This window comes from Rhododendron vialii, chromosome 8a (assembly GCF_030253575.1).
Source record: "Rhododendron vialii isolate Sample 1 chromosome 8a, ASM3025357v1".
Taxonomy (NCBI): Eukaryota; Viridiplantae; Streptophyta; class Magnoliopsida; order Ericales; family Ericaceae; genus Rhododendron; species Rhododendron vialii.
In genome coordinates, this window is record NC_080564.1 from 30,434,228 (window position 1) to 30,461,390 (window position 27,163).

General features: G+C 41.2%; 2 protein-coding genes across 3 annotated transcripts; one reads left to right on the forward strand and one right to left on the reverse strand.

The window, feature by feature from the left end:
• The first annotated feature begins 4,245 nt into the window (after positions 1–4,245).
• Positions 4,246–5,907, forward strand: LOC131335222 (chromatin modification-related protein EAF7). 2 transcript variants are annotated; one of them, XM_058370481.1, is made up of 3 exons: positions 4,246–4,868; positions 5,006–5,067; positions 5,478–5,907. In XM_058370481.1, exons 1-3 carry the CDS (start codon positions 4,346–4,348, stop codon positions 5,658–5,660), a joined length of 768 nt encoding a protein of 255 aa, XP_058226464.1. In that variant the 5' UTR covers positions 4,246–4,345; the 3' UTR covers positions 5,661–5,907. The 2 variants fall into 2 exon arrangements, with proteins under 2 accessions (XP_058226464.1, XP_058226465.1); XM_058370482.1 differs by having other exon boundaries at positions 5,487–5,907.
• Positions 5,908–6,053: 146 nt separating this feature from the next.
• On the reverse strand, positions 6,054–25,498 carry LOC131335221 (uncharacterized). The gene is made up of 3 exons (XM_058370480.1): positions 25,181–25,498; positions 12,224–12,434; positions 6,054–11,070 (listed from the first exon to the last, which is right to left on the reverse strand). The coding sequence occupies exons 1-3, from the start codon at positions 25,337–25,339 to the stop codon at positions 6,320–6,322; spliced, it is 5,121 nt and encodes a 1,706-aa protein (XP_058226463.1). The 5' UTR covers positions 25,340–25,498; the 3' UTR covers positions 6,054–6,319.
• Positions 25,499–27,163: the final 1,665 nt, after the last annotated feature.

Here is a 27,163-nt window from a genome sequence, read left to right on the forward strand (position 1 = left end):
TCTGGTATGTGCGGAACCTGTGTGAATTATGGGTCTACGTGCAACGAACGACTACAAATGAGTCTGTATTTGAATCTGTGTCTGAATATCTGCCCATAACGCTGCAGATGATGAAGTGACGAAATAGACCTTCAAAATGATCAAGAAGTAGTCATCATGTAAATCATTTGATCACTCCAATGGTAATTAGTTATCATGTGTCTTTTCAGTTTTCTATTTGTAAAAAAGATTAAATTTATTCTCTTTGTAAAAATGGCTTTTATCAATGAGAACAAATCCTAGTCCAACAACAACTATTTTGAGCAATTTAAGAGAATAAAGGATGTGAAAATTTGTGTTCGTGATTTTCAACTAGTACCAATCTATTGGCCCCGGATAAATAAGGGGAAAACAAGTTCTATCAAAAGAAAAAGAGTCACAATAAATGAGCTCATAAAGGTTATAAATTTAAGATCCTCTACATAGAGATAATAGAGAGAGGGAGAACACCAATTGGTGTAATTTTTGAACTTGTGCAACAAAAGTGATTTTCGATATTGTCCTAATAAGAAACCAAATATTACAACTGCTTTTACTGAAATATGAATTAGGAAATTGATTTTGCCACTCGAGTTTCAACCATTGGCACTCAACTTGGTGTCTTGATCATGTGAGATTGCAAAGCAAAAAGTGGAATGCCAAAATCGCATCCCTATGAATTAACCATTGGGGCAGAGTAGTAAAATCATTCCAACTCAACCACCCACTCCCACACCCAAAAAAGCTAATTCCTACTCCACTTCCCACATAGGAGTAGAGGAACTTAAACGGGGGTCCTTTTCTATATAATACTTAACTCCTCATCTTAATGGATTTAAAAACTTATCTTTCCATCTTCAAATTCAAATAAATCCTAAACTACCCTTTCTCTCTTCTAATCTTTCACTTTTCTTATCTTTCCTAATTTATCTCATTCTTTCTCCTATCTTTTTCTCTCCTAATCTTCTCTCTCCAATTTTCTCTCACCTAAAATCTAAAAATAATATTTAAAAACAAAACTAACATCTACCAAACTTGAAAATGAATATTTATAAACATGAACATATATTCGTACAATGACAGTAAATAAGCATGCCATATTTCTATATAAATATCATCATAAATTTTCATGTTATATTACTTGAAATCCTCCATGAATTTGTCATGAATACGTATTATAAAATTTCCTCAACGAAACTACATTAAACTAAAATCATGACAAAATTTGGAGAAATCAGAACAGTCATACTGAAATCATGACAAAATTTTTGAAATCACCGTGAAACAAAAAACATCATGAATATGTATCGTAAACTTGTGCCAACGAAACTACACTAAATCGAAATAATGACAAAATTCAAAAAAAACTGAAACACACATGCCAAAATAATGACAAAATTTGTGAAATCACCATAAAACATAAAAAATGATGAACACGTATCATAATATCGTCCCGACGAAACTACAATAAATAGAAATCATAACAAAATTTGAAAAAATCGAAACACATGTACTGAAATCATGACAAAAAGTAATTGCTTATCCGCCAGTCTTCAAAATGAGGGGCGTGATGCTGCAACTAATTCGCACATGGGTAATACCGTAATGGTGCATTTTACAAAATAAATATAAAACTTGTAGAAGCACAATGGGAAATCGATAAGGGTAGAAATCTATCAGGACGGAAATCGATATAGGCAAGCGGCTCAAGCATTAGGACGGGACTCCTTCAGGGTCGACCGATGGGATCAGTGGCATGTGCCGTGGGTGTCGGTGGAAACGTGTGCAGTGGGTGTCGGTGGAGATGTGTGCAGGCATCGGTGGAAATGTCGATGGTGTCTGTGGTACTATGTGGGGTGTCGGAAGCGTGGAGATGGCACCGGAAAAGCGTCACAAGAGAGAAGAGAGATGGTGGTGGTGCGTCGGTGGCAGTTGAAATCACGGTTTAGGAGGAGATGGGGGGTGGATGATGACGAGAGATTTCAAAAGAAATTTAGATTTTGGTTTGACACTTTCAAAACAGGGAACCAGGGGAGGGGTTTTCGAGTGAGAAGTGGGGATCATTCAATTTTTTTTTCTTTCCACATTGGTAGGCGTGTGAGTCGGATAGCAAAACTGTTATGATACAAAATCCCTGTAAGTGGGGGATTGGAAACCTAAGTATATTCCACATATACATCTCAATACATTATTATGAAAATATATAGATTGGGGTATAATGGGGCAAAATGACAATTAGAGGATGTGAACATAAGTATTTAAAATCTCTTGGATGGACATCTAAATAAGTCTAGTAAAGAGGATACCTATTTAATTTCTTCAACAAAAAACAAGCAGAATATATCTATAGAGATATAGAATGATGGGGGTGAGTTCTTGTCCAATTGCGTTAAATTAAATTTTTTATCAATAATGTTTATACGGGCGAAAACATATATCACGTCACAGTGCAATATTTAACGGATCACGGGCACACAAGGTCACAGTGCAATATTATGTTTAGTTTCTACCATGTGGTTAGTTCAATAGGTAAGTTCTTGATTTTCCTCACTCAATGCTTGGATCAAGTCTCTATAACCGTTTGGCGAATCTAAACATACTCTTTAATTAGTCCTTGGAATATGCAATGGAACCTTAGCTTCAGCGACGACGAAAGTGCGGTGCATTGCCTTACAGATGCGTGTGGTGCTGATGACAATTCTACTAGCTAGCATATTCATTTGTTAAAAAGAAGCTAGATTTTCATAGTATAGCACTAATGCCTAAATAACATCTTGAAATTCCACTCGGAGTTTTTAAATATTCATCCTTTACATATTTATATTGACTTTAACATGATAAACAAACGTAAGAGGCAGAGCTCATTGCTTCTAAAGAATCTTTTTGCTTTAAAAAAAGCAACAGATTTGGCAAAGAAACTGATGGAAAGGCAGGACAAAGCAAGCAAGCAAAGGATATCCATAAATGTAACTTTGTGTAAAGAAGTCCTCTTTGGAGGCACCACCATAATATACATATATATCTATGTGTGTGTGTGTGTGTGGAGTCAAATAAAATCTGCAGATGGGTACCCTTAATTAGAAGTTGTTTAAAACAAACGTGAAATTCCTTCAGAAAATTGATGGCTGTAAAGTATTTTCCTTTGATCTTTTCAAAAAAAAAAAAAAAAGTATTTCCTTTGATCAGGCGACAGGTGGGACTTATAGAAGTCTCTACAACTGCATCTCAACCGTTCTTGGCAATTAAGGTCCAGATTTAAAAAAGAAAGACTCAAGGGTAAGATTCTTTTAACCGATTTGCAAGGTTACAAATATTTCTGAACGACCAAACTGTTGTTTGCAATCCAAACTTAGACAGCATAAAAGTCAGATTCTTAGTAACACTAAGTTAACACTCCATGAAGAAGTAAGACAAGCTTCCCTCTCTCAAGCACACAACAATTGCATAGCAAAAAGGGTTCAGGACTGCTCTGAATTTTGATCATCTACCCAGAAAATACAGGGGTTCTGTTCGGTGAAAATCCAAGTTTAAGTTACAGGAATCAACTTTTTCAGATTTAAAAACAACTGGAGAAGACTTGAACAATTAGGAAAGGAACAGTGCCGTTTTACGAACAATTGGGGAACTCATGGTGCCAGTAATGGTGCCAGTATGCTTGGTTGATAAGTGCGTTAAACAAGTCTTTTGAATGGTACTCCGAGATTACCTAATATTTTTTGATAGGAATGCGAAAAACCAACACCCTAATTGAACCAAAATCCACAATGTTTTAACTTCCATTGTAGTAGTAACTCGTTAAACTACGTTTATTCTACTATGTTAGATAGACGATTAACCTTACCAAATATATACACTATTTTCGGTGCTATGAATAAGCAACCTTAGAATGTGTGCACTTTTTATACTAAACACAAGAATTTTACTGATTGATTTTTTTCTATTCCTACCTCCAAATTCAAATCCTGGCTCTGCCCTAGTAACACTCGGGATCAGTTTCACCTGCAGTTGATCAAAACAAACTTATTGCAATACCTGAAATTCAAATAGAAGTCAAAATCTACCTGGGAATCCAATCTTTTTGGCCCTAAATATAGCTTTTGCCAGCTTGTTAAAAACCAGGGACTACCACACAAACAGTCAAAAAGTTTTACATGTCCGAAACCAACGGCAACCCCCTCAATTTAACACTATACTTGCTCCAAACCATCTCTGTTCTTTAAACCTCCAACATTTCCCTTCACAAACCATCTCTTTTTTTTTCTTTTTTTTTGGTGGTAACATTCCCAAACCATCTCTGTCCCTCGGCCGATGCGATTTCAGCTGTCCGATGGGGTGCGGTGGCTCGCGGCTAAATGCTGAACGTGAAGCCATCCCGGCCAAAGTCCGGCCCTTGCTCCGCCGGAGGATAGAGGAAATTCGAAGGCGGAGACATTCCAACGGAGGAAAAGACACGACTCCTTGCGGGACAGAGTTGTTGCTTAGTCGTGATGGTAAGGCAAGAGATGATGAAGATGAGATTGAAAATAGCATGGTGAGTTGCGTGACGTCGGAGGACTCGAAGGGGTCCACGGCCAAAAGTACAGAAGCACGGGATCCACAGAGAGAGGAAAGCCCGAAAGAGAATAGCAAGGAGGGGGGGAAAGAGGAAAAGGCAGCGAAGGGAAATGTCGAGGCAGGAAGCCAAAATGATGCCAAGGAGGAGGATGGAAGTCATGGTAATAAAGAAGATGATGAAGGTTTGCAAGGTGACGAGAGCAGCATATTGTTTCCGGGTTCGCCGAGTTTCAGAATCTATTTCACGGATAATTTGGATGAGGATGACGACGATGATGACAATGACAATGATGGTGGTTAGTATATTTATTCAGGAATATGCAGAACTGCAGATTTTCACCGAGTAAATGGTTTCGAATTTTTTTGGCATAACCCAGTATTGTAATTAGGTTTTTAAGATTTCTTTCCATTGAACGTCAATCGTGTAATGCAGGTAAGAAAGACATTGGCGGAAACGAAAAGACTATTAGGGATCACGAAACGCCACCGGAGAAGGTACATGCATGACCATCCTTCATTGTATACAGCTAGCTAGAAACATTTGGTGTCTGTATCTTTTGAACAACATACACGAATGTCATCCGAGAGAGAGAGAGAGAGAGAGAGAGAGAGAGAGAGAGAGAGAGAGAGTATAACCTAATTAAGATTGGAGACTCATCCACCAATTAAATCGACTCCCGTTCATTGCAGACATGCAGATAGTAGAATTACAACACTTGACTGCATTTTTTTAGTTTATGAAAGAAAATCATCACTATTACAATAACATGGTGCAATTGAAAAGAGGCTTTCATTGACACTTTCACGGACCGGGTTTCATGTATCCCGTCATTTTTAATTGAAAAACTGTACGAGTCAAAAGCAAAGCTAATTATCGTGTCTTTTCCCCTTCCGTGATATTCTAGGATTTGCAGGATTCTGATCCTAAGAAACTGAAGAAAGGGAGGAAGAGGAGCAGTTTCAGAAAGGTTATGCCAAAGGGAGGGCAAAATGCTATGAAGAACCTGTTCAATGTCAGGTCATGCTACACTCCGTCTTGCTCTTCCCACGATCGTGCTCATCTTCTTACAGAAAAGACACCGGCTTGATTGATTGAAGTGAGAAAAAAGAAGATAGCTTACACTAGTTCGTGGATTTCCTAGTCTTTCTGTATCAGCCAATACTGTGTCTATATATCAGTCAGGGACAAAGATGTAACTAATGAGGGACAACGATGTAATCGATTTATATTCTACAATGTTTAGGGGTGTAAATGCTTAAGAAAATATACGTCTTCAATCAATTTTGGCATCATGGACGAATCTGCCATTGTTAAGTGAGTTATTTATCTGCTAATGAGTTGTTTTATTGTTTGATAAGAAACAAGTGTAATTCATTCTCTTGCTTGTCCAATTATTACAATGCTGACAAGATAGTTGTGTTATGTAGGTTAAGCTGATATATCATGCAACCAAGTGAAGGTATCGCAAAGGAAAAGGCAAGAAATGAAAGCCTGCAATCACGTTAATAAACTACCGAAAAGCCCTTAATCAAGATTTTTCACTTACACAGCACAATATGATCACAAAGTTCAGATAAAACAGCCCCAGAAAGAAGGGTTATCAAAACCCTTCAAAGCCTTAATAGTACATAACAATATAACATAACAAATCCAAAGCAACCATTTCAAACACGTACTTCAGGAACATATCAGTACCAGAACACAGGAATTGAAGCGCTTCACAAACCCTAATAGTAGTTGACATACCTAATCAGAAAGGAAGGCCGAAGAGAGGAAAGTCTCATCCTCCAAAAACAGCTGTAGATTCATGGTCTTCATCAAGAACTCAATTGCATCCTCATTGAATTCCACAAGGAACCCCAATTTGATCAGCTCAGCCAGCTGTGGCATATGATCTTCTTTCTCCCATAACAATCCTTCGGATATCGCTTCAGAGAGACACATAGCATATTCGATCACACTTCTGTGCCCATCGGACCGGTCCATCTTCTGAGTAAAAAACTTCTTACTCTCCCTCTCCCATCGGATCATCCGTCTTGCTTCTCCTTTCAAGATTTCCCCTGAAGACAGCCGTAAACTGTAACCAATCGTAATCGGATCCACTGTCTCAAGAACAGTTATATCAAGAAGGGATCGGAGAGCTTCATGCCTTTTCTCTGCTTCCATTTCAAGAGAGAGATCAGCTAGAAAGCCTAAAATTAGCCTAACCAGCCCCTTTCCAATCAAATTTTCCCTTGGAACCACTTCCTTAAGCCCACCACCGTCCATTATAGATACTTCCTCTTTCAGCACAGACTCAGAGATATTTGGGACCCCAATCTTACTGTAAACCTCGAGTAGCTTACCCCTCGGCAGCGATGGCACGCTTGGCTGTGGATACCATACAAATAGTGGCCTTGAAGAAGACAGCTCGAAAAGATCCTTCAACTGAAGGTCATCAGCAATAAAAACATCATGCCTTTCAGACAGCATAACTCCATCTGGACCTGAATATACAGGAAGTTTCACCAAATGCTTATCCAGTTTTTTTTGAGTTTCCAAACCCCAGTGCTTTACAACATACTGCCAAAATGCACAACACTGTTCGTTCAAAAGTGGGTGTCCAGAACTTTCCCATGCCTTCCACAGTTTGCAATAGTCATCAACTGAAGGAATACGTCTTACCCCAAAAGCATTGGAAAAAAAGTTAAGCAATTTCTTGTCATAGTGTTTCTCCAGCACATTCAACTGCATGCCAAAGAGATCATTATCGTCAGAGAGGACACATTCTTCTGGGATTACCCACTCCCCGTCGTCACTTCCATTTGGGATCCAAATTTTCCTTCTTTCTCCACAATCAGACTCCCAGTTGAACTCATACAAGTATTCATAGATCCGAATAATAGTAGAGAAATTTGAATGGAAATCTAGGCTGGTGGCAAGGAGTGAGCACCCATTTCCAACCTCAACAGTAACTCCTATATAGTTTAGCTCTTTGCTGTAGGACTTAATCTTGGAGCCATAATATTCTTCATCAATAAATGGTCCATCCTCCTGATGTAAGAAAGAATTCCAATTAGAATCGAACAGCATGCAGTCATCAGGGGACCTATAACCAGCACAGGTTTTCAGCCACTTTTGAGATATTTTCTTCAGGAAAGAATCAGGTAAAGGCTTCGTCTGTTGATGCAAGTTGCGGACATATTCGAGCAATGAGTAAACATTTGCAGGAGTTATGTTGTCAGGATCACAAGGCAAATGAAGTCCATCAGGCACAAACCTGCAACCATTCTTAAAAGCAAGAACAACTCCCATACTGTTCAGCTCCTTTTTATATTCATGGATACCCTTGCCGTAGTAATTCTCACTGTCATCAATGAAAGGAAGACGAGAAATCGGGTAGATAGATTTCCAGTCAGGGCCAAACAGAATGCAATCTCTTGGCACTCTGTAATCTCCAAGGCGGGTTCGCAACCATTGAACATCGCGGATACATCTCTTCAGATCTTCAGGGAATTTGAAAGGTGTTTCCTGGAGCTTTCTGTAACAAGCCAGAAATGAAAGGACGGAATCTTTTTTGATGGAAGAAAGTGCTGCCTGCTGCTTGAAAACGCAAGCAAATGCTTTGGTTGCCTCCTCGAAATCCACTACTACCCCAAGTTTCCCCAACTCAGTTTTGTACAACAAGAAGTTAGAGCCATAGGAGCTTTGGTCAATAAGAGGGAAGCTGTGGAAAACCTGCAGAAGACAACCCCATTCAGGATTAAACAGATACGATTCAACTGGCGACTTGTAGCCCATGTTTGTCTTCAAAAATTTCTTATCTTTGAATGCCCTAACAAAATTGTCAGGTGATCTCAGATGATGTAAGCATTCCAGTACAAAAAGGCAAGACTCGGATGTCAGACCGCCAATGCGAGCCGGAGATTTTAGAAGGTCAAAAACAAGTTGGTAATTTTGACTGAAGTTGATTACCACACCCAGCATTTGGAGTTCTGTTTTGAAAGAACGGATTTCCTCACCGTAGTACTGTTCATCAATAAATGGGATGTCGCTGATCTGAGACGCCGCTCTCCATTCCTGACTAAACAAAACAGATTTAACTGGGGACCTGTCACCGACTGAAGTTCTTATCCATCTTTCTTCTCTGATACTCTGAATAAAATCCTGAGGAGAAATGTAGTTCTCCCGCAGAAACTTAATAAACGTGAGTATCGAAAGCACATTCCCCTTCGATAGAGTCGAAGAAGATGCTAAGTTCATAAGATGCTTCCCTATAAATCTGCATGCCTCTCCACATTCGAACATCACTCCTATTGATCGTAGCTCTTCCTTATAGTCGTATATTCTACTACCATAGAAATTCTGGTCAATCCTGGGTATATCAACAAGTACAGATTCATTCTGCAAAAGATGTCCCCATGATGAGTCTGTCAAGAATGACTCAGATGGAGACCTGTAACCAGGGCTACCACTCAGAGAGACCCTCATCCATTGTCCCTTCTTTATGCATGTCAGGAAATTCTCCGGCATGTGAACCCTCTTCCATTTCAAGCTCCGAATCCAATCCAAAAGCAAGAATGTGTTTTGCTTTGTAAGCGGAGCAGACATAGTTGGAATTACTGCATTGGGAGGGGATATATCAGGGACATCACAAGCTGAAAGATGAGTTTTGAGGAAGTTAATTAGTTGTTTCTCAGGAGTATGTACACTTGCGAATTTTCTTGAACGCAAATAGTCTTCTCCTAGCTCAACGAAACCTTGCCCTCTCCATGGGTTTGAACCAATCAGACTTACCCATTTGCTTCCGCTCGCAGGGACAAGAACCCCACTCCTTTTTGTGGACACTAGTCCATAATTATCCACTAGTGGCATACCATCACACAAATAAGAAACCTCTCCCTGAGACATATAGTTCGCTGAAAGCGAGTGATGTAAGAAATGAACATAGGTCACAACAGGATTCTTATCGTCCAGTGACCCGTAGATGAGAATTCCGTACTCATACACATTAACAGCCCCTATCCTCGCCTCATTTAAGAGCCATTCCTGTATTGTCTGCCTCTTGGAACACGAATGGAGAGCTTCTTGTGTCTCTTTAGGTAAAAAAAGGTGTGTTGCACATCTAAATTCCCTGTTCCAGTCAATAAGCCATGATATATGACGAGGCTCACGGGATATGAGAACCTTCCCCCCAGTCGACTGTGAGACGTCATTTACGCTTTTCAAAGAAACGTCCCCATGAGGACTCACGTATTTCAGAAGTGGTAGGTTCTTAATGCTGGTCTTGTGAAAATTGGACTTCCATTTCTCAGCTAGAAACAGTAGAAGCTCCAAATACACCCTTTCCGATACTCCCATTACCAGATTAGAACCCCGGATGCACTTTGCGTACCACTCATCCTCAACTGGTTTTACGCCCAAGAAATTCAGTATGGGATCGTACTTCGCCATATCAAATGAAGAACTTAGCACATATCTCCCATGGGATGAGATATTATGCAAATTCACGTTTTGCTCTGCGTTAATCAAGATATTCCAGAAAGCAGGCATTAGCCTACCCACTTCACCGGGTTTCTGAAAGAACTTCTGCTCCATGTATGACTCACAGGGAACAATATTCTCGTCCATTATCTTTCCTTTAATTGTCTCCCTCACAGCATTTAGTTCAGGATAGGGAGATTCGTTGATGGGTAAGAACCTAAACATAGGAGGCAAAGAAGATATGGGAGCATCTTCTAATGTTTTCACCAGTGAAATAAAGGCGTTGACAAAAGCCGAGGGCACGCATCCAAGAATCCCTTGGTTCCATTTGTTGTCCATGAGGATTGCTTCTCTCGAAGATGCTAAAAGAAAATCGGCCTGAATTATGAATGGAAAATTTGTAGCCATTTCTGTAGGAAGAAACGCATAAACCCCAGGCGACTTCATCCCTCTACTGAGCCGCTCTCCATATGGAAAAGCCAATGTGAGCACCCACTCTTCCACTTCCACTCGTTTTTCCACTTTATTCTCTGACTTGACAGGAAACCTCTGCTTCCACATGAAGTAGCTGCATTCCCCTTCAGAGTTGTCACCATTTTCATTTTCATCAGATGAGAGATGGAGCATGTAGGACTCCGCATCAATGTTCTTCCTTGTAACAAAATCAGTCTCAGATGAAATGGATATGGCACTCACAGAGTTGGGCCTAGGATCCTCGTTATCTTCCCTGATTGAAAGCCTCTTTATCTTAGAAAGAAACAACAGAATTTCAGGATGAATGCTTGAGAGTTGCTGCTTCACAGGTTTAACCTTGTCGGGCTTCAGGGGCAACACAATTGTTGTGGTTGGAAGCAAAGTGTCAGTGCCGTATATTTGCTTTATGGTGGAAAGAGTTGGGTTATCATCCACCCATTCGGGGACAATGTATCCAACATGGCACTGTGAGCAAGGTTCTTCATTAAAGCGGATCTGATAGCCATTACTGAATATGTATGGCCGAGCTGTGATTAGAAACACACTCTTGAATCCAATTCCTGAAACGCCATAACATTAGTTGTTTTAGAAACAATATTGAATATATGATTAAATTTTCGTAAATAAGCAAGCAGCTAAAGGAGCTAGAATGTTGTTCATATGCATCCAGCCATCAATAAGATAAAAGGCCTGTATGAAACACTATTAGCTTTAAGATTCATTCTATCGGATGACAATGGAAGGCAATTGTCAAACTTGTTCCTATCTTTATGGTCCTATGACAAAAGAATGATTGAATTGAGAAAGAAACAGAAATATCCAGGTTCAGATGTAACACAAGACTGATTCCAGAAAAACCATCGCTTCAAAATCCACAAGCACCCTAATTTAATTTCAATCAAATAAGAGATTTTTCCAGGTGTAAATAAACACAAGTTTCTAGTACATATAATAAGAGGGTAGTTAGGAAATATGCACAATAAGAATATATGAGAAGTGCACAATATCTCAAAAACTAAATGACAAAGAGTACCGAGGGAGACAAGCATTGAACTACCCTGAAATTCTCGTCCTAAGAGAGAGTACAATTTTCATCACAATAGAAAACAACCATATGTTCACCACCATTCTTTGTTGTAGTTCAAACAACTTGGGAATAAAAAAACTACATCTCATTTAATTTACAACGCCAAACTTCTACATTAAGGAATGACCATGGTGCAACTTTATTCAAGACTGAAATGCCCAGCTACCTTGAGTTTGTAACAAGGTCAAACTTCCACATTATTGACAACAACGCCAAACTTCCATATTAACGAATGGCCATGGTTAAGAATTTACCTTGAGTTTTGTAACATGTGGAAGCAGAAAAAACGCCAATCATCTTTATTTGCTTGGTTATACAAATGAAGAGAAAGGAAAATGAACTCCATGACAACCTAAAATTGATACTACTGCAAGGCATGATCGAAACGTGGGCTTTTGACATTTTCACTATTCCTCGTACCAATTTTCTCTTCACGTATCATTCTAATTTTCCACATCTTTTCTTTTCGCTTTATTCCCCTCCTAAATCAGGTACAACATAGGGAAGGAAGAGAAAGTCATAGCTTCCTTTTTTCTCTTCATGCCCACAAGTTCCAAACAAATTCTTTACACTTCCAAGCATAAGCAAATCTAATTGACACGGATTGGAACTCATTAGGTAGTTACCTTTCTCGCCAATATAACCACGTTTGCGAAAGCCTTTCTTGGTGGAGCGTCCAACACTGCAAATGGATTCAATATTTTTGGGAGAAAAACCCTTCTCGTTGTTGAATACGAGCAAAGTGGCCGAAGCTCCGGTGTCCGTAATATCCCGAGAAGTTATCACAAACTCCAGTGATGGTTTTACCCCTTCCAAGTAGTCATTGTCCTCTGCATTCTGTAAACAGAACAAATGAAAAGAAAAAGTAGCATTACTATACCTTGAAAAAAAAAATTTCAATTTTCCGATTGACCGAAAATATATATATATATATATACACAAATTATCAAGTGAGGGATCCCTCACTTTGTTAAAATACGGGACTTTCATTTCTTGATCAAATTTTGAAAATCCGAACCGTTCAATGTGTGCAGAACGTGATTTTAAGGGTCTCCGCGAGAAATCAGCGAAAAAAATGACCGGGAAGGGCTTCATCCGAGCAGTTTTTTTTGAACCGTTCAATGAAAACTACTCGGATGAAGCCCTTCCCGGTCATTTTTTTTGCTGATTTCTCACGTGGACCCTTAAAATCACGTTCTGATCACTTTGAGCGGCTTGGATCATCGAAATTCAATCAGGAAGGGGAGTCCCGCATTTTTTTAAAATGCGGGATCCCTCACCGGAACCCGACTGTGTATATATATATATATATAAATTCAGAACCATAACATAGGGTATCAATGTCTCATGCGAAAAATAAGAACAAGAATAGACATGGGAGATGGTCAAATTTGATTTCTTTTCTCTCAAGAGTTCTCTATTATATCCAAATTCCAAAAGCAGACCACCCAAGAACTACCCCATTAAAATTACATATCTCTGCTCGGTTTGGACTTTGGATGAATGTGAATTTTAAATAAACTTATTTAATGTTCAATCAATTCCATAGAGATACAAAAGATTCGCTTGAATTGTGAAACTACAGTGAGAGATGGAATAGATAAAGAAGACATGCATGTAGAGCATCTATTAGAGCTTGTCCCACGTTGTCAAAATTTCCTCCAAAACTAATATATGAGCCTAAACGATCTCTCCACTTATTGCCAATTGATTTTGAGATGGATGCTTTAACAGCATCAACATGGCCTTACTCCATTTTTGTCTCAAACACAAAATTTGAGTAAAAATCCTCGAAACACACTCCGCACATTTACTCACACCTTATACCAAATTGAGTTTCACTCTTAATTTTACCCAAAATCATGGAGACTCATTTTGAAAAACTATTTTCTCCCTCTCAAGACTCAAATTCATAACTATTCTTCGACTAATTACATAAACTTATACTTAAATTTGGGTCTACCAATTGGATTGTCCAAGAAAAAAAAAATTGGATTGTTCAAGCGTTTGGTCAAAATTTGAGTAAAAGCATGGGTAAAGAATGTTGGGTTTTGTGAAGCTTGATTCGATTTGGTTAGCATTTCACAAGGGTCCAGGTGACGGCGCCCACGGTGGGGGCTCGGAGCTTGGGTGCAACACCCCCAAGACCTAGATAGGGTTTTACGATTTATGGTAATTTATGATGAAGTTAAAAATACTAGCTATACACAGCCAATGTAACTAGTAATTCATTGTTTAGTCACGACATAATAGAAGTTGGTGCGAGTGTAGTGGCCCGAAAAAAGCGGGCTCGGGCCAACCCCGAGGCATTTATTATTGCATGCCTCAGGCTGGTCCCTAGTGCCCAACAGTGCATAGCTCTAAGCAATGTTCTTAAAGAGCTCAGGCAAACAGTGAGGTACTGCTCGGTACATCACGAAGTGAGGACGCGTTATGCCTCGGCTATGACCTTCATCCTCGGGCAGCCGAGGACCTCAATGATGAGCATCAGCATGATGTAAGCCGCGACAGTTACAGAACGAAGATCGTCATTAGGGCTAACCTGGCCATGTGCTCTGTAACTATCTTATCTCATACGTTACCCGAGGCGGTTACCCGAGCGTATGCTCCACGCGCTTACTTGGGGACCAAGCCAAGCAAGGTCTATAAAAGTAAAGAGATGTCATTCTACCCTAACCCTAGACCTATACATTTCTCTCTAGATCTAACTTTATTGTCAAAAGGTCACTGGGCTTCCACAGCCCTAGTGACTTGTTGCAGGTCTAGCGTGCAAAGCAGCAGAAGAAAGAACCTGAACCGACCCACGGTCAAGATCCCGATAAACCGAACCCCTACAATTGGCGACTCTGCTGGAGAACTAACCGCCATCTCAGTGTTCCATTTCTTCTCCTCCCTAACACTCCATTCAAATTACTAAACCAAAATTGTGGTGGTACAGGACCTTCTCTTATCAACGCAACGGTCGGACTCAAGCCCCTCGGAGCCCTCACTTTAGGCTCCGGAGGAGTCAAGGGCAAACAACACGTCTCCATCACCGCAATCCCATCAGAGTCGGCTTTTCGACTCCAGACACAAAGCCGTCCAGCGAAATCCACACCTACATCTGTCAAAAATTAAGCACCTCTTTCAATGTCCCCTTCTCGCTCTCGTTCTGGAGGAAGCCGCGACGGGCAAAGGAGCCACCACAACCCCCCCACCCCCACAAAGCCGTGGAATGGCCCTCCTGGTGGAACACCGATCAAGGCCCTCAGCAAAGGACCGCCTCGACCCACCAGAAGAGGTGGCCCACATCTGAAAGAATGGGTGGCGCGGGGAGCGTTCTCGGCCTCTTGAGCTGAATCCTAAAAAGCACCTAGTGAAGTGATTTGCCTTCGAGAGGCTCGGACGTGTTTCCGCCTCCTCCACCCATTCTGTCAGAGGGAGCAAGGGGCATACCGAGCCCACCTCTAGCTTCACGAAAATCACAAGAAAGGACAACAGCCTTATGGAGATCCAAACCAAGGGGTACCGTGATCGCCTAAAAAACAGACGTGAAAGAAGCCCAGTCACCGAGTGCCTCAAGCAACACTCTCGAGATAGCTATAGGTCCGACAGACGAAAGGACCGGTGCGAACACACCCCCCAGAAGTCAGGGAGCGTTCCACCGAAACCCAAAGACTATCTGAAATTGGACCATCTCACACCAAAGAAGCGCACCGCGATCGACCCAGCGTCCAGACGGCCCTGACAGTTCTATTCGACCTCATCGCGATGCGTGTCTTGAGAGACTCACGGCCTCGCCATTTATAAAAGAGATCGATTCAGTCACCCCTCCCAAAAGGATTCACCCAATCCAAGTTTGCCAAGTATGACGCCAATTCCGAAGCCTACACTCATTTGGTGCAGTACAAGCTCGTCATGTCTCTGTTCCTCAAGAACGGCCCCTCGAACGACGCCTTCCTTTGCAAAGTATTTCTTGCGAGCCTCAAGAACCTAGGCCTTACTTGGTTCAACCAACTGCCTCCCAAATCCATTTCCTCATTCGATTCCCTTTGTGACGCCTTCATGGCTCGGTTCGTGACGAGCAACAAGCACGCAAAGGAAATCGACTCTTTTCTCTCACTGCGCAAACGAAGCGACGAAACGCTTTGCCAATATGCTGGCCCCTACTGGGAGCTCTTTAACGAGATTGAGGGTGCAACGAGGTCATCTCAGCCCCCAGCTTTAAGCTCAGCCTCACTTCACTAGACGAGCAAGTATACGGACCCCGTTTTGTTTAAGGGTTTAGGATTCTAATCATTATCCTATTTTCCTCCAATCATTACTCTTATTTTTCTCTCTTTCTCTCTTCAATCATTTCATCTATTTTCAATCATTACCCTATTTCTCTTTACACTCATTACCTAAAAATCCAAATCCAAAATCCCAAAACAAATGGGGTCACGATGATCTTTCCCGAAACAAGCCGAGGTCCATGTAGGAGCTCATGACACACATCGAAGGGTGGTGCCAGCTAATTGAATCCAATGTAGAGCGGGGAATCGGGAAGCCCGCAGCACGGAGACCCCGTTCGATTTGGGATTTTGGATTTGTAGGTAATGAGTGTAGAGAAAAATAGAGTCATGATTGAAAATATGGGTAATGATTGGAGAGAAATAAAGAGAAAAATAAGAGTAATGATTGGAGAGAAATATGGTAATGATTAGAATTCAAAATCCAAAACCTTTAAACGAACGGGTCTGAAGGTCCCAACGGCCTCGACAGTCATCACGAGCGCTGCACACGTCCCAACCTCCAAAAAATAGGTCACCAATATAAAGCAAGCACCGAAGCCGAGTGATTTCATTGCTGAAAAAATCGTCTTCACCGTCCCAATCTACAGGGTCATTGACCAAGTTCAACCTTTCTTCTCCTTCCACAATCAGAAGCTTGGCATCAAGAACGGGAAGATCAATGCAGCTACCATAACAAGCAAGGCCACTTCAACACCGCTTGCAAACCCTTCAAGGCTTACTTGTAGCAGCTTGTCGTGGGCAGTCACCTCGGAAATCTCATTGACCATGAAAAAACTAGGGCTTGGTCACAGCGGGTCAAAAGCCAAACCGAAGGAGAGGTTCAAATGATCCATGTCATCCATGGTCCCATGGATGCCGAGGCCGCAAGGATCATCCACGCCTATCTTAATGAAGCTTCGTCATCCAAACAAGTCATGTTGGTGGGTCCCGAGCCAAAGCATGCTCGTACAGACAATGACTCTAAGTAGACTATCTCGTTCACCGAGAAAAATCTTGACCGAGTCCAGCTCCCTCACAATGACGCCCTTGTGGTAACACTGCGCATCGGAGCCTTCAACGTCCGACGTGTCTTCGCCTATCAGGGCAGCTTAGCGAAAGTATGTACTATTCCCTGTTCATGGATTTGAAGCTCCAAGAGTCCGACCTCCATCCTACTGAAGTTCCTCTAGTTGGTTTCAACGGAGCCCCGGTATGGCCCCTCGGACAGATCACCCTCCCCATCCGTGCTGGGTTGGTGACACACCAGATGAAGTTCGTTGTAGTGGACGTTCCGAGCCCTTACAACGCCATCGTCGAACGCACCTGGCTTCACAAAATGAAGGCTATCGCCTCCACCTATCACCAGTCATTCGATTCATCAGTGCGTTCGGTCATCAGGAAGACCTCTGCAGGGACCAAATTGTAGCTAAGAAGTGCTATGTCAATGCGGTCTGAAGCAACAAAAAGACAGCTCGGGTAAACCTCATCAAGGTCCCCGACACCCCAGTGCTTGAAGACGTCGGAAGAAGAGCCGACAAAAAAGCAATTGAAGATTTGATTACCATTTCCATCAACAAGGATGGCTCCCGATTCTTCCTTGTCGGCTCATCCCTCAGCGATACCGAGTGGGAGCAATTGGTGGATTTCCTCAAAAGTAACATCGAGGTGTTCGCCTGGATGACATATAAAATGCCCAGGGTCGACCCTTTATTCATTTGCCACAAACTCAACATTGATAAAAGCAGACGTGCGGTCGTGCAGAAGGCAAGGAAGTCCTCCCCGATACATTCCGAAGCCGTTATCGAAGAAGTCGGACGCCTCCTAAACACTCGGGCCATCCGCGAAGTTCAGTACCTAAAGTGGTTAGCCAACACTGTGGTTATGAAGAAAAAGAACAGCAAATGGCGTGTGTGCATCGACTATTCCAATCTCAACAATGCCTGCCCGAAGGACTTCTTCCCTCTTCTGCAGATCGATCAGTTAGTTGACGCCACCGCCAGTCATGCCCGACTCAGTTTTATGGACACTTATTGAGGCTATCATCATATAGCAATGAGCGACAACTATGTTGAAAATACAGCCTTTATTACCCCGCACGGTATTTTCAAATATCTCGTCATGCCCTTCGGCCTCAAAAATGCCAAGGCTACATTTCAGCGTATGATAACCAAAATGTTCGAATGCTTGTTGGGGGACATCGTGATGGCTTAAATCGATGATATGGTTGTAAAAAGCATGTGTTTGCGGCTTCCCGAGACTAAACATAAAGTTGCCTGACACAACGACGTATGTGTTTGCCCAAGACTCGAAGTCGACCAAGCTCTCTATCAACAAGTCCTTATGCTCGGGCCGACTAACAAGGTAATATCGACCATAGCCGGGGTTCTTCCCGAGCATGTACGCACCAAACAACTCTTCAATCCCAAAGGCCAGGTTTTCCTTCCTCCGCAACTCAGTGATGCTCATAATGATGCAATAGGAGTTGGTGGAGAGCTGAGAATAAGTGAGGGACAGTTCCTGATAAGAACCAAATAATGTATATTATTGGTGCTTAAGTCCTCTAGTATGTTGTGTTTGTGCATACATGTTATCGTTTTTATGTAATATTGCACGTAAGGTAGGTTTTTGTGTATTTCAGGTAATTCGTATAAATAAGGCGTGTTTGAACGCTAAGGAATGCTCCAGGTGCAACCAAGTACTCAAGGCCACGTGCCACCCCGTTGTGGTGCTCAAAAAGTCATGAAGAGATGGTTTTGAGGTTGCTCGGGTCGCCAAGGGTCAAGGGAATTGAAAGACATGTGAGGATTTTACCAAAGCAACTCATCTTCCGACCAGCTGAGGGTAGAATCGTCATAACTTTTGATGTACAAACTACTTTTGATCCAAACCACTTGGGTTAGAAAATAGACTTGACAAGCTTTCCAACGGTCCAAAGAAAACCAAAATCCGAGTTCGGGAGTGTCCGAAGCAAGCCCACGAAGTTTGCCCAAAAATCTGTCAAGCGGGTACCGATACTGGGAATTCCCAGTACCGGTACTGGGTGTCCAGAGATCAATTTTCCAGCCCGTTGAAGCCTGGTACCAGTACTGGGAGTTGCCCAGTACCGGTACTGCCTGGGAAAATCTACAGATTTTTGTTACCTTTTTCAACCTTCCATTTATGGAAAGTTTCCACTTGTGGAATATTTTTGGAATATTTTAGGGACCTTTTGGTCTTTTGTAAGGGAAATTTTGCAAACCCTATTAAAAGACTTGTATGCCTTTTATAGAAGGATGACCATTTCTAGTCTTTCTTAGGCCTAAGTCTTTTCTTTCTTCCTAGGACTCCATTGTTAGTCTTTCAAGCTTTTGATTGTATTTCCTTCAAGAACTCCTTAAGGTAATTGTTTTATTTAATTTCTCGTTTATTAATGTTATAGCTATGCTTTAGATATTCATATAAATCAAATTTATTTTCGTTTTCTTCGGTTAAATCTTTTGCTCCATTTTCTTACCATGTCTAGTCTTTTAGCTATGTGTGAGTAGCTATATAACACGGACACAGATACGGATACGGACACAGACACGGATACGGACACGGGACACGGCAATTCTAAAAAGATGGGGATACGGACACAATGAGGGACACGCCACATGTATAAATAAATAAATATATATATAAATACATATATACATATATTTTTTCTTTTCTTCCACTGTTGATGAAGACATGTCCTATATGAATGTATAAGATTACCATGGTCCAAATAAAGGCATAATTACAATTTAACCCAAATAGTTTTGAATAATTTCATATTAAGCCCTCAAAATTAAAAATATATATTACATTTTGACCCTCAGCCGTGTCCCCGGCGTGTCCCCCATCAAAAAATTATAAAAATTATTGGACACGCCACGTGGCGTGTCCAATACGTATTTGGGCGTGTCCCCGTGTCCAATACGTGGACACGACGCCCTTTTGAAGTGTCGGTGCTACATAGGTGAGTAGTCTATAAGGCCTAGCCATGGGGGAATAACACCTTGTGATTTAGGTTAATTTTGCTCATCTCAACTTAAGACTTGAGGTTTAGTTTGTAAATGTGCATAGTTTGCCCTTTTATATAACAAAACTTACCGATCTTAATCTCCGGTGATCATGTGCTTGCTCACACAGTTTCGAGAGCTATGTCTCGGTTCGTATTTGCCAAAAGAACCAAAGAATTTGCTCGTTTTCCAAACTATGCTTCTAGTTCATGACCTTGATATTTAGTTTGAATTCAAGTCTTGGCGTTGTTAATCTCCGGTGATCATGTGCTTGCACACATGGTTCCAGGAGCGATGTCACGCCTTGTGTTTAGCTTGTTATTCAAACTCTATATCAAGTCTAACCATTTTCATAGCTAAATCTTCCGGTTGATAGCCTATGCCGTGCGATTCAACCGTGTTTTCGTTGAGAATTGTTAGATGGCTTAAGTTACGGGCGTTAGTAACTCCATTGCCTTGCCGCCTTTAATTCTTAGTCCAAACTCATTTTCTAGTCTTTTTCATAAGGGTATCTCTCACCTTTCAAAGGAAAACTAAAAGTTGACCGCCTAAACGCCACAAACCCTTACATCTACAATTCGAACAAGCTATATTCGAGCTCCCTGTGGATCGACTCGGACTTCCTCGCTATACTATGCAAATCTTTAGTTGTAGTCCAGTTAATAAATAATTGAATTTGACGGCCGTTTGGTAAACTTCAACGACTACCGAATGGAACCATCAGTTCCCGAAGCACATGTCAGGCGAAATAATGGAGGGGAAACCTAACCCCGCCCTTGATAATGGCCATCAGAGGGAAGGTTAGCTCCCCCTCTTAGTACTGGATATCGTCCGGGCACGACACCCCTATTTAACTTGGACGTCAGGATTGATGGAGTGGGTCACCAAGAACTCCTAGTAAGACCCTGCACTTCCCCGTCGAATCTCCTCCAGAGCCTCAGCCTTGGCATCTGCATCTTGACCCGAGGAACTCACAGGATCGGCAACAGGGGACAACACCGCTGAGCCCGACATCTATTAACAAGAAGGATCAAGGGGCTCGAAATAATCCACGGGGACTGGAGTGGCCCAACGTACTTAGGCTGGGCAACGAAGGAAGTCGTCTATAAAGTCTTCTTCACTCGGGTAATGAATGTCGAAGAACTGCAAGAGCTGTCTAAGGAGATCTCAATGACCGTTCGCCCAAACCTAACAGGATGCACATGCAAGAGTTGTTAGCTACATGGATGCACGGAATCAAAGAGGTTCAATCGTTCGGGCATAATCAGGTCATCACTCCTTGGACACCTGAACATTAGGTTGAGAGCCCCGGATAAGGGGAATTCCTCCTCGGGGAGAATCTCAGGCTCGAGAAGAATACAGAGCTCGGAAAGAACAATGAACACTGTCTGTTCATCTTCCTTCCCGTTCTCCAGGCGGCCCAGGCCTCTCTAAGACGATGGTTCGATCAAAAAAGTTGAAGAATGCGTTGAAAATGCTAGAAAACTTGAGAAAGGTCTTGATCAATCAACATACCTGAAGATGGGGAGAGAACTCGCTGCCAAACGCGTGCGAGATCGATCTACAGTTCTGAAAACTCGAAGGTTGATGAGAGAGGTTCTACGATGATGGTCTGGAGAGAGAAAACAAAAGTGTTTCTCTCAACCCCCCCCCCCCCCCCCCCCCCCCCCCCCCCTTTCCCTTTATACTGGCGGTTCAAAGGTTGAAGAATGCACGGGAAACAAAGCGACTCCTCATAGGCCGTCGGATGTATGACACGTGGCAACGATCAGCGGCTCGCAGGCAACCAACAGCATTAGGAGCCGCACCTCGGTTGGCCGAGCCATTAGGCTTGGTACGTGTGGCAATGATTTGACAGAACATACCAATGAACTGACACGGCACGTGCCGAGCCACCTAGCACAGTATGTTCAACGAAGCAATGACTGACGCCTGGCTCCTAAGGCTAGGCTTCTGGTAGTTACTGAAAGAGTTACGAAGATTCCCTTAGACAAAAGTCTCGATGTCAGCGATTACTGCTGTCAATCCCCTCGTATTGGGAAGGATGCCCAGGCAAATTGAGGAGTTATTGTAGTGGCCCGGAATAAGAAAGCTCGGGCCGACCCCGAGGCATTTACTATTGCATGCCTCGCGCTGGTCCCTAGTGCCCATCAGTGCATAGCTTCAAGCAATGTTCTTAAAGAGCTCAGGCAATCGATGAGGTGTTGCTCAGTACATCACGAAGTAACGACGCGTTATGCCTTGACTATGACCTTCATCCTCAGGTAGCCGAGGACCTCGATGATGAGCATCAACATGATGTAAGCCACAACAGTTACAGAACGAAAATCATCATTCGGGCTGACCTGGCCATGTACTCCGTAACCGCTTTATCTCATACGTCCCCCATGACGCCACCCGAGGCGGTTACCCGAGCGTATCCTCCATGAGCTTACTTGAGGACCAAGCCAAGCGAGGTCTATAAAAGCAAAGGGACTCTAACCAAAAGAGGTATGTCATTCTACCTTAACCCTAGACCTATACACTTCTCCCTAGATCCAACTTGATCATCGAAGGGTCACTGGGCTTCCACAGCCCCAGTGACTTGTTGCAGATCCGCCGGTGGGCGCGCGGAGCAATGAAAGAAGAAACCTGAACTGACCCACGGTCAAGATCCCGATAAACCGAACCCCTACAGTGAGAAACGTGTGCTCAACTACACAATTAAATTCAAGCAATCACACAGTTAAATTCAAGCTACTCTCATAAGGGTGATAAACAAGCCAAACGAGCCAAGCAGTTAGTTGTTTTCAAAGCTTGGTTTGAAAATTTAACAAGCTTCGTAATATGTTCGAGCTTAAAGCTCGTTGGGAGACAAGCAGATCCCTCGAACGAGCTTTAATCGAGCCAAACACGAACTGATCTTGGGTAGCTTGAATTTTTTACTCATCATAAACCAAAGTTGTAGCTTGTTCAATTGAAACCTTATTGAGATTCAAAAAAATATTCAAACTTGGTTTGTTGAACGAACAAAAACAAGCTCAAACTCAAGTAGCTTGATTCGTTTATCAGCCCTAGTATCTCAGGAAGTAATAGAGATACATAATTCTCAAAATGACGCCTAAATGTACAACATTATACCGAGACAGAACGAATTACATACCCGTCGATTATGGGCTAAGTTATATCGGAGGGAGAGTGGCAAATATCACCCCAGTTCCAACAAAAAATTATCTTACACTGAAGTGATGTCGATTAATAAATTATCGGTATCCAAATAGCAAATAGCTTCATTTTTAATATAGAAAAATGAAAATAAAAAAATAATATACAAGAAAAACGGTTGAGATTATAAAAATAATATCTCAACTTTTTTGTCAAAAAAAATTTCAATCTCACTTTCATTACGGCTTGTTCCGCTCAGAGCTTTATGAGATTTGGGGGCTTTTAAAGTTGACTTTTTTGAAAAAATTATTTCTTTTAGTTTTGCATCACACTTTTGTGATTTATTATTAACTTTTATAACATCCAATATCATAGTTGTCAAATCAAGAATCGAATCGAGAATCGAAAAGGTCCATTTGCGAATCGTATCAAATCATGAATAGTTTCGATTCAATCAAATTCTTAAAAATGCATAAAAAATGTAGATTTCAAGTTTGAATAATGATCGTGTGATCTAATATGCAATACACTTGTTAAAAAGAAGTTTATTAGACTATTTTTTGCCCCTTTTTTTTTTTTGTAGAGGACTTTATATACTCTGTCGTGGACTCTCTATATAACACATCTCCCACTGACTTTTATATATATATATATATATATATATATATATATATATATACACACGCACACACACACCCCACTACTAGAATATCCTATATTATATACACCCCACACACACACACCCCACTACTAGAATATACTATATTATATACACTCCACTAACTAGGAATATATATATATATATATAATATACACCCACTAACTAGTAAACATATAAAAGACAAATAAAAAACTCAGTACACTCACCGACAAGAACGAGATGCAGTTCAAGCATCAATGTCGACGTCGAAGGTTTCGATGGAGCTTGAAGCTTCACTACGAGGGCTCAGGTCTTTGTTTTCTTCGATCGTTTGGGTTCTCTACAGGTAGGGCTGCAAACGAGCCGAGCCGAGCCGAGCTTTACAGTGTTCAAGCTTGTTTATTAAGTTTTTAACGAACCCGAGCTCGAGCTCGAGCTCAGTGAAAACTTAAAGAGTCAAGCTCGAGCCAAGCGGGTCTTGGCTTAACTCGAGCTCGAGCTTGTTCACGAGCCTCAACAGACCAACGAAAAATGTATATATATCCTTGCATAGGCCTAATACAATCAAAAATATTTTGATTGTGAAGGTAAATATATTTCATTTTCTTATAGAGTTGGGGTGTACTAGTGTGCGTGCGCTCTCGCCTCCCTTTGTTGACTGGAAAGTGAAAACGGAAAGAACAAATTATGAAATAATAATAAAAATCCTAAACTTAAGTACGTATACCCCGGCTCGCGAGCTAACTCGAGCCGAGCTTATCCTAACTCGAGCTCGGCTCGTTTACAAAACGAGCTGATAAAATTGACTCGAACTCGTTCGTTTAACTTTCGAGCCGAACTTAAATGAGTCACTAACGAGCCAAGCTGTGAGCCGCTCGTGAGCGGCTTGGTTTATTTGCAACCCTATCTACAGGTTAGGAAACATATTCCGACCCCTCACCTCCCATATCCGCCAGAAAACCCACTTATTCGAAAACAAGCTGAATCGTACAATTCACCGATTCAAAGCACGATTCTGCGAAATTCTCACTTCGATTCTTACCTATTCATGATTCATATAATCGAACCGAATCGTACGATATAAATCCAATATAAATTTTTTGTCTTTATCTTTGATATTTTTAAAAAAAAATTGGATAAAAGTAAAAAAATAATAATAATAAATACCTATCTGAATACAATTAATAATTCATACAAATTTGGCACAAAACTAAAACTCTTAACAGAAAAAGCCTAAATACAACAAGATAGTTGAACCAAATCTTTTATTCTTATTAATCCAACAAAAAAAAAGTCTCTTATTCTTGTCTAACAAAAATCAAAGCCATAGAGACAAAGTCTGATTTTACGTTTAACCCGACTCTTCGTACTTTAAGAACGAGGTACAACTAATAATAGTGGACTCCCATCGAACAGAGCCACTACCGTTGAAACATAACACAGATAATACGTATACACACAAATATATAATTAAAAAAATATACCGTAAATATGCGCACATTAGGTTTAGATTATATTATAAACCTGGATGAGTTCCATGAGAAAGTGGACGTCCTTGGAGTAGAGTTCAGCGGAGAGGAGGCTAACGGCATGATGGAGGTCTTCGTTTTTGAGATCCGGTTCACCCCCGATATTGAACTTTTTCGTCCGGATTTCCTCAATGTGTGCTCTCGGCGTAGCCATTGGCAAAGAAAATTTCCCACCAGTATCTCTTCTACGGAGCCTGTATCACAGAGAGAGTCGTGAATATAATCAATGAGAGAGAGTGAGAGATATAGAGAAGGGAAAGCTTCGTTGGGAAGCCAAAGAGAAAGTGGAAGAAAAGGGATGAGAGAGAGAGAGAAGGAGACTAAAAGGCGACGAATTTGTGCGGAGAAAGAGTGAGAGATATATATAGAGAAGGTGAAACTTCGTTGGGAAGCAAAAGAGGAAGTGGAAGAAAGGGATGAGAGAGAGAGAGAGAGAGAGAGTAGAGTGGGAGTGAGAGAAGGAGACAGGAAGGCGACGAACTTGTACGGAGACGGAGACTTTTTGTGGGACCAATTCCTTTTCTTTATTAAAGGGCATTCCTTGACTTCAGGTCTTGCTCGAGTAGTCTACGGCGTTCGCTTTTCCCGCCAAAAAAAAACCAAAAACAAATTGCAACTGTTCCACGCGGTTGCGCGCGTCGATAGGAGACGTGACGTCATTTGATTACTTCGTTGATTGGTCAGCACGGCAATCACTTTGTGGAGAAATTATTCGTTGCCCCAAGGGCAATGCCAGGTGGTGCCTCCCACCTTTGTTTTTTTTTTTTTTTTAATCCGCAGGTGCCTTCCACCTTCCACCTTAAATATTTATTGACACGCGTTTTCTTCTCTCCTGTCCCACTAGACACAGCCTTTTCTCTCAAATTAAGTGTTTCAAATTTTAATCCGTTTGAATGGGTGAGAAGATTTTATTTTTTATCATTTAATTCTAAAGGGTCATAATTAAATTTTGACTATAGGGCTCTCGTTGATTAACCCTAAGAAAGTCGTAGAATCAAATATCTCTTATGACTAACCAACGAGAGCCTTAGAGTCAAAATTTAATTATGACCCTTTACAATTAAATGATCAGATAAATAAAATCTTCTCACCCATTTAAACGGATTGAAATTTGGAACACTTAATTTTTCAACCTTCAATTTATATATTAAAAAACAAAGGTGGGAGGCACCACCTGGCATTGCCCTTGGGGCAACGAATAATTTCTCCACTTTGTGGGCTAGAAGTGGCAATCCGACCTGCCGCGAACCCACCCCACCTCAAACGAAGCTGTTTTCTATCACTTTTTCGGGTATTGAGAGTCTGAGTAAAATTACTAAAATTCGGCCGGGTTCAAGTAGGATTCGGGGTGATAGTATACCGCCCAATATATCCATCCCGAAATGTATTTATTTATAAAATTATAGTTTTATCCTAATCTAATTATCATTAATACTTCAAATTTTAAATTTTTATCCTAATATTATTATCATTATACTAAAAAACTCTTATATTCTTATCTTTATATTTTCACCATTATACTAAATTAACGCTTAATTTATACTTATTTTGCTTTTAGATTAGCAATTTTTTAATTTTTTTTACGGAGCTGTTTTCTATCACTTTTTTTTTTTAAGGAGGTATTTTAGAAAATCGTTTGAAAGAGTCTATCGCCAAGAACACCCCATTGTTTTGTAGAAACCCTTTGCAGCACTCAGAGTGATTGGCCATTCGTAGGAGTGTTTGTGCTATTAAGTGATATAGAGCATGTTCACACCGTTTTTCATACACCTCTATCACCGCATTTTTTTAGTAAGTAGTTTTAATACTTAGTCATGGATCTCGTGTGGATGTATGGTATAGATATTCTTGAAGAACCGCGTAGCTGTACTCCAAAAGTACTTGAATTTTTTTATGTGTAAATGAGTACTACACTTAGGTGTGTCACGTAATTGTTATTACATTTTTTTCCCCCTCGAGAAAAACATAAAAAAAATTC

Excerpts from the sequence above, each read along its gene's own strand:
- LOC131335222 (XM_058370481.1), top strand. The coding sequence starts at position 4,346 with ATGGGGTGCGGTGGCTCGCGGCTAAATGCTGAACGTGAAGCCATCCCG. Across the intron at positions 4,869-5,005 it reads TGACAATGACAATGATGGTG|GTAAGAAAGACATTGGCGGA; the intron begins GTTAGTATATTT and ends CGTGTAATGCAG. Across the intron at positions 5,068-5,477 it reads ACGAAACGCCACCGGAGAAG|GATTTGCAGGATTCTGATCC; the intron begins GTACATGCATGA and ends GTGATATTCTAG.
- LOC131335221 (XM_058370480.1), bottom strand. The coding sequence starts at position 25,339 with ATGGCTACGCCGAGAGCACACATTGAGGAAATCCGGACGAAAAAGTTC. Across the intron at positions 12,435-25,180 it reads TTCTCATGGAACTCATCCAG|AATGCAGAGGACAATGACTA; the intron begins GTTTATAATATA and ends TTCTGTTTACAG. Across the intron at positions 11,071-12,223 it reads TGGTTATATTGGCGAGAAAG|GAATTGGATTCAAGAGTGTG; the intron begins GTAACTACCTAA and ends ATGGCGTTTCAG.